At 36.5% G+C, this 7,839-nt stretch overlaps 1 protein-coding gene across 1 annotated transcript; it reads right to left on the bottom strand.

The window, feature by feature from the left end:
• Positions 1-2,027: 2,027 nt before the first annotated feature.
• Positions 2,028-6,413, bottom strand: LOC120069230 (flavin-containing monooxygenase FMO GS-OX-like 3). The gene is made up of 7 exons (XM_039020938.2): positions 5,517-6,413; positions 4,603-4,673; positions 4,192-4,344; positions 4,033-4,115; positions 3,290-3,425; positions 3,037-3,210; positions 2,028-2,435 (listed from the first exon to the last, which is right to left on the bottom strand). The coding sequence occupies exons 1-7, from the start codon at positions 6,109-6,111 to the stop codon at positions 2,214-2,216; spliced, it is 1,434 nt and encodes a 477-aa protein (XP_038876866.1). The 5' UTR covers positions 6,112-6,413; the 3' UTR covers positions 2,028-2,213.
• Positions 6,414-7,839: the final 1,426 nt, after the last annotated feature.

Raw genomic sequence — 7,839 nt, 5'->3', positions numbered from 1 at the left:
TGCTTCACCTAGTGTCACAATATTTTCACTCAGCACTACAACTCTCTTTGATATCTCATGGCACGTCACTACTTATAACAATACTTCGTTTTCGGAAAATGCGTCGAGATTAGCACTGCGGCGCTGCCCTGTTTTTGGCAAAAACTTTGGTCTTTTTCTCCACTTTTCTTCCCTCATTTCAATGCTTGGCTCGGGTTTCACTTCCTTGGAGTTATTTAGGTTCTTTTTTGCTTGTTTTGACATTGAATCTCTATCTTGAACATAACCCTGAAAATCATTAGCAAACAACATCAAATCCACTATAATCATATAAAAATTATCCTAATTCAAGGACAAATAACACACGTTTTAGGTGCATTTCACCAACTTCATTTCTTTTCATGCTTAGTTGAATTGGTCACTCTTAATATTAACTTAAGCATCATAGTGCAATAGATTCGATAATACACCAATGCGAGGATCTCTTATGCAGGCCAGCTTGGATAGGATCAAGACTAGACTAGAGAGAGAAAGGCAAGAGATCAAGACCATCAAGCACTCGCGGTGAAACCTAAGACAAACTAGATTCGACCGCCAACAAAGGCAATTGTTCTATTTTCGAGTAAAATAGAGTAGCTGGCCTCTTTGGTTAGACTAGTTTCGTTGTTATACATGAGTTCGATTAGGGAATAAAAGTTTGGTCAGGTTTCGTAGTCTAGCGCAAAATTTGGGGTCATTACACAATTTGTTTTTTTTAAGAAAAAAAAACGGAATGAAAAGGACTTTAAACTTATATTGATACTATAACTTCAAACGATACAAAACTGTTTGTTGTAAAGTAAAGAATTAGAATGTAAACAAATAAGCTATAAAAATATAACTAAAAGAACTTGCTATGCTGCACTTAAATCTTACTCAGATTCAATTTTTTTAAGCAAATATTCAATAAGGTCCTACAGAATAGTAAAGAAGTAAATCATGCTTCGAATTCTTACTCTACTGTAAGCATCTTAATGTCAGAATAATATTTTACTCGTATTTTGATTAGTGTTCTATTTTAATCCAACTTGTGTTGTTCAAACAAATTGCCCAAAGGACTAATTTCTTATACATCATCTCGTGGACACTCATAGGAGGTGTTTGGTTCACCAATATGAGTTGAGTTGGTATAATATACAAACTCAACGTTTGATCTACAAACTTTAAATGTTGGTGGAGTTGAGTTGGTATATTCTCAATTCTTCCAATGTTTTCAATGGCTCCATCCATTGGTCATTGTCGACAGTTATCGTTGTCACACTCTGGGAACAACTCCAATAACTACCTCTGATGACAACTCCAACAACCAACTATGACAACCAATTCTGGACTCCGGCAACCATCTTTGATGACAAATTCCGTTGACCCTACTCCGATAACCACCTTTACGCAACCAACTCCGACGACCAATTTTGGGGTCCCTCAACCACCTTCGAACAACAAACTCGAATGACCAACTCCGACAACCACCTTTGATATATGAACTCAACAAATATTTGAACTCATAACTCTGCACCCCAAATACAAACATATGAACTCCAAACATCATATCTCAACTCAGCACTCTAAACAATCCCATAGTTTTTTTTTTTTTTTTTTTAACTCGTAATTTCTATATCTATTGAATAAGATTGTATTCATACATAGTATTAATCAACTAAAGATTTCTAAATTTGTTGAAGAAGATTGTGTCCAAACTTTTTTATGGATCATCTGATTTATAATGGAAGGAGTTAAAAATATAAAATTGATAGTTTTTAATTGTGAAACCCATGAACTCTTCCGCTCGAAAAGAGAATAGAGTTCAAAACTCCATTCAACTCAAACTCCCCTAACTCCTTTTAGGACTTCTCAATATTTGAGAAAGCATTGTGCAATTGCTCGATATAAAAGATGTGAACAAACAAATATGGGAGTAAATTGGAGAAAATGTCACTTCATAGTACAAATCGAATTTCACATATAAAGATGTTGAGTGAAAAGCTCGAAGTTGCTTGCTCGACTAACAATTTCGAGGTAGTTTTTGAGATTTTTTTTATTCATATTTTCAAGCACAATATGATTTTTAACAAACAACCAAAATGGGCAATTCAATAGGTTGATATTATTTACATTTTTATTTCCAAATAAAGATCCAAATTTTGTAACCAGGAGGGAGGATCAACGACACATAAACATTACCACATATTCCAATCTTATGAAACATTCAAGTTTGAGTGGTTTTGACTTCTTTCATTTATAGTATACTTGCTAAATTCCTCATAAGCTTGACGAATCAACTCATCGTCGTGCCAATCATCACGGTACGACCCGAGATTGGCCCTCTTATTCATATGAGTAGTAATGTACATTTCCTTTCTCCATTCTTCATATGCAGGACAACCACATGTTGCCGCAAGCCAGTTACAGTAGGCAGGCTGCATTATGACATCCATAAGAAATATAAGCAAAAGTTTAACCTTGATATATTAATTATATAGGTAATCAGTTCGGTAGACATTTGTTCCCCTACAAACAGAGTTATGCACATGACAAATCAAGTTTTTGAAACTATATACATTTTTTAAAAAATTTTAAGACTACGGCTAGATTTTGAAAATGTTCTTAAAATACATATAAAAAAACAGATAATCATACAAGTGGTAGTAGTGCTCGTAAGCTTGATCTACCCAAATAAGAACTAAATAGAAAACAAAGCGATAATCAAATGTGCCCAAGTTTTTAACATGGGATTCGATCACAAAATCTTCAAACATCGCCTTTACCACCAACGTTCACTTGGTTTAGAGCTCTAACACTAACAAACCACTTGGGTTATATGCAGATAGGTGGTTGTTTTAGTCAATTTCGACAAAACTAATTATTTTCCTTTATTGTCCATTCTTTTTAATGAAAGTAGGATCTAGACTAACAAGTTTTCAAGGGCATGTTTGTTCACAAGAATTTGTGATTTTGCTGATGAGAATCTCACAACATAATCATTCAGGCTTGTGAGTTGTGACTAAGCATAAAACATACCATATAATCACCCAATTCGTGGGTCCGATGCTTGGGCTTGCCAAAAGCTTCAAGATCTGCATAAAAAGTTTTAACATCTGCCAACATTTCCTCTTTCGATGGAAGTGAAATCCTGTTTGATAAAACACCAGCAACCCAATTGCTTTGAAGCTCAAACATAGGCAAAGGAACAGCCTGCAGTACAAATTATAGCACAAGAATTTATTCCAACCATAAACAAAATTCGAAGTTCGTACCACAATCGGACACTTGCCTTAAATGGTAACCCGACAAAGGAAAGCCCTGGGGCCAATGCTGGGGGGAAGACATGCTTGTATAGAGGTCCTACACGGTTGTCGTCCACCGTAACAATGCCATTGGTTTCAAGAAAAGGGAAATGATATTTGTACCTTGAACAAGAACATGCATATAAATGCTGTCAACCACCTGCGGTTCTTATGATAACTACTTTCAGATTTTTAATATAAATTCAGAAGTAAAGATCAATGACCAAAGCAATGTTTCAGTGAGATTCCAGTTTTTCAACCACCAACTTTATGTTTTTACTACATTAGAGAAGTTGAAACTGATAGGTTACGATAGTAGAAGGTCCAACAAGTGGAAATCAATACTAATTGGACAGATAATGACATTACTAAAGCTCGAACATAGAACCTTGTGTTCTTATACCATATAAAAGTACAAATCAACCCAGAAGCTTGATAGGTTACAGTGAATTTAATTATTTTTTACTTCAACATTATCCTTTCCCCCTGTTTAGAGATGCTGGTTAATTATTGAACTCTCATTTATTTGATATTTGCAACAACATAGTTTCGGAACTTGTAGATAAGGAATCCTACAGAAATGTATTTAGCAGTTCTCTAATCATTAGAAGTTTAAGCCCTGTTGTTCATTCCCTTCATGACAAGATTGCCATCAACATGTTGTCTAATCTAATATCTATCATCTTATTTTACCGACATTCAAGGCTCAAAACAGTCCACAATAGCATACCCAGTGCAATGCAGAATAACATCAGCCAAAATGACGGACCCATCTTGAAAGACCACAGTCCCATCGTTACGGACACTTTCAATCTGCAGTTTTTAAGTAAATATTAGGACCTTAAAGACCTCATTCAGAAATAAAATCCTATCCAATGTTCAATTATACCATTGGATGAAATGACACATTACTAATAGTTGATTCTGTGTCGAAAAGGTCTGTTTTAGCTGATCTCCAAGCAATATGAATTTCTTTGGCAACCCCAATGAGCTCCTGAGAAATGTCTGTACCACTGGAAGAATAACCTATCAAGACAACAACCTATCCCAAAAGAAACAAAGGAATTAAACAAATTCTATTTATATTGGTATCAACATATCCATATCCATAAGACCTCAATGACATAAGTTTTCAGATCATCCACGGTTGTTTCATCACATGAATGGAAAAACTTATCGAAATACAAAAATTAAAATGCATACAACTGGGTTTAGAATCAGAAAATATGGCCCTCCCCAAGATCTACAATATCAGTAATGTCATGTATATTGACATAGAAGCAGAGCAATCTGAATGTACCTTACCCCGAAATGGTTCGGGATCACGATAATTGTGACTATGTATTTGAACCCCAGGCCATCCATCAATCCCTGAAAAGAATGTTTTCATCATTATAAGATAATGCACAAGTCAATCCCTAATTCCTGGAGAGAGAAAAAATAAAAATCCTGTCACAAGCTTGCCATTACGTCAAGTGTTCCTATAGACAGACAAGATAACGTAAAAAAGGTACAATAACCAAAAGAACACTAAAATCAAAACAAGAAACCTTATATTATGTGCAAAAAAGATCACAGTAAACAAGCAAGAACACGATCAATCTATTGGAAAATGTGTATAAAATTAATTTGTTTTTAAATTTAGAAAACCAGAACTCTTAGGGAGGACGTATTTTTTTGGTAAAATCACAACATTTAATGAAATAATATGTTTTTTCTCAAAAGATAAAATGATCTAGTCTATAAATATGTGGTTTCCTTAGCAGTTTTACAAAATAATGATAAACAAAAACACACGAAGAATTGTTCCTCCAATTCTTTCTCTTTTCTATACAACTACTTAGATGCTCGTTGAGTCCTATGATTGAAGTAATGCATTCGCAAATTAGTAGTCTGGGAGACAATTGTTCATGACACATTGAGTTGTCTTAAGAAAACAACGGAAATTCGTTGAATTGGATCAATGGTTTTTCCTTATAATTCTCATAATTTGCTCTTACACAATCAATGTATACAAAGCCTGAAAGGAGTGAAATTAATGGACAGATTATATCCCAATGAACTCTCATTCCTAGATGAAAAAAGGTAGAATGCCAATTCTATTTCCTCCCTCAACCTTCATTTTCATTTAAAGAGAGGTCAAAACTACCTGAACCAGAAATAAACTAATAGTAAACAACTGGATTGAACAGAAGAATGTTTCTTTTCTTTTACCAGGAATCTCTGCCACTCGAGGTTGAGAATAATTCCCGACACAAACAACCACAGCATCAAAAATGTCATCATCAACAGCCCCATTTGCACATCTAAATTCAACCCTCCATTTCCCAAGCTCCTCCAAACCAGCAAACACCACCTCAGTTCCAAACCTCACCAATTCACAAATCCCAAATTCATTTGCGAAATCTTCCAAATACTTTAAAACCTCTCGATGACTTGGAAATCGCCTCGGATCTCGATCCTCTCCTTCTCGAGGAACAAATGGGTAATCGCGGACCCCCATGAGTTCTCTGGGGAGATTGGTGCGTAGAGATCTGTAGAGGCTGCTATGGATCCTGGTACGATTTGGGTCGATTCCAAGTGGGTCGGATTCAATTTCCGGCGAATATACCCAGGTCCCTCCGATTTGATTATTCCGTTCGAAAACGACTACATGGTGGCCCTCTCGGCCGAGCTCCCGGGCAGTGACGAGACCTCCGGCGCCGGCGCCGATCACTGCGACGCGGCGGGAAGTTGGGGGTTGGGATTGGGAATTGGGGGAGTGTTGCTTTAGTTGGGATGAGGGTAGGCAACTGGGAAGAGAAAACATCCGTTTGTTGTTTGTAGAGCAAGATTTTCCGATTGAAAAAGGAAATGGATTGTTGATGATTCGTTCAGTGTAGTCGGCGACTAATTTGACTTCGATTTTTGCAGAGTATGATAAGATTCGTTGAGTGTGTCCCGATGCGCGCCGATTTTATTTTGTTCATTTCTTCTTCTTCGATGACAGGGAGCTAAATTTTTCTTTTTCTTTTTTTTGAAAGATAGTTAAAGTGTGAGGTGGGGGAATCGAATCTCAAACCTCGAGATTGATAGTACTCTTGTTGGCAAGAGGGAGCTAAATTACCATTCATTTTCACAGTGTTATTTCTAATCTGTTTATATATTCGATTTCATATTCGTGTCTTTTTTGTATGGATGGCCTCCTTTAGGAGATCCAAATAAAAAGTGCTATCAGTAGAAAAAGTAACAAAAAGTAGCTTTCTGTTGACGTCATCCACGTGTGATTTTACCGCTTCATCTCTGAGATGCATTCCACATGCCTACCAACTCGATCCTCGATGACTCGTCACTCAATCCTCGTTTGCATGTCACACGATCCTTTTAGTCACTCAATCCTCGTTTGAAGTCCATTATTTCACCACTTCAACTCGTTTATCAGACTATTCTTTCTCGTCTTTTGATTTTATATCCCTCGACGACTGCATCTCTACACTTGAAACTCTCTCGATTCTCTCTGCATTAGGTAACATTCTTCTCTTTGTTTATATTTTAGCATCATTCGTCTCTTTGTTTGTTATATTTTTGGCATCATGTTCCTCGACATGCACTTGCATGTTCCTCGATACTCGACTGATACGGTTTTCATATCTTGCATGCTTGGCTGGAGCTCGAATTTTTTTCATTTTGATTTTGATTTTTTTTTTTTTTTGGTATTTTGGACCGTCTAGAACTTAAGGTTTGAGTAGGATAAGTCATGAACGTGGAAAATCAAACGAAATGCTCAATAATCAACCATCTAGTCACATATAAAGTAGCAAATAAGGGACACTATATAGCATGTATCTTGTATCAAGTATCGAGCAATCGAGTATCGTGCATTGAGTATCGAGTATTAAATAGAATGCTTACTTTCTGATGTTTTTTGTTATTCTGTGCAGTATGGCTAGATAATTCAAGATTCGTCCCCAAGATCATTTCCTAGGCCAAGCAACCAGCGTATCCTCTCACATTGGATGGCTAACAAGATAGTGTAAGAGAAGCTTACTCCCAGTCAGCTTGCCCTCTTTAAGAAGACGATATTTAGATGATTCATGGACATGGACATTATCTTCAATAGTCCATTGGTCCACTACATTCTATTGACGAAGGTTGTAGATGATAGGAAGGATGCAATGACCTTGGATTTGACTGGTATGGTTGTAACATTCACCAAAGAAGACTTCCTGTTGATGACGGAATTTTGGCTGTCACCTAATCGAGTAGTTGTGAGTAGGGGGTGAAGCACTTGGATCACTGCATAGTAGGTACTTCAAGAATGATTTTGCATGGGACATTTACATTGGTACCTTAGAGAGTGTACAAGGACATGGAATTTGAGAACGATATGGATGCTATGAAGATGACATTGGTCTATTATACTGAATAAGGTATGATGGGTAGGGAGAAGAGGAGGGACAATGTTGACAAGACCTTATTAATTGACGTGGAGGATTTGGATTACTTCAATTCCATGGATTGGGGAAACGTGCTATGAGAGAGAATGTTACTTAGACTA

Source organism: Benincasa hispida, chromosome 11 (assembly GCF_027475165.1).
Source record: "Benincasa hispida cultivar pf3 chromosome 11, pf3_genome.v1.1, whole genome shotgun sequence".
Taxonomy (NCBI): Eukaryota; Viridiplantae; Streptophyta; class Magnoliopsida; order Cucurbitales; family Cucurbitaceae; genus Benincasa; species Benincasa hispida.
Note: the sequence above shows the minus strand (reverse complement) of the source record. Positions and strands in the feature narration are given on the sequence as shown.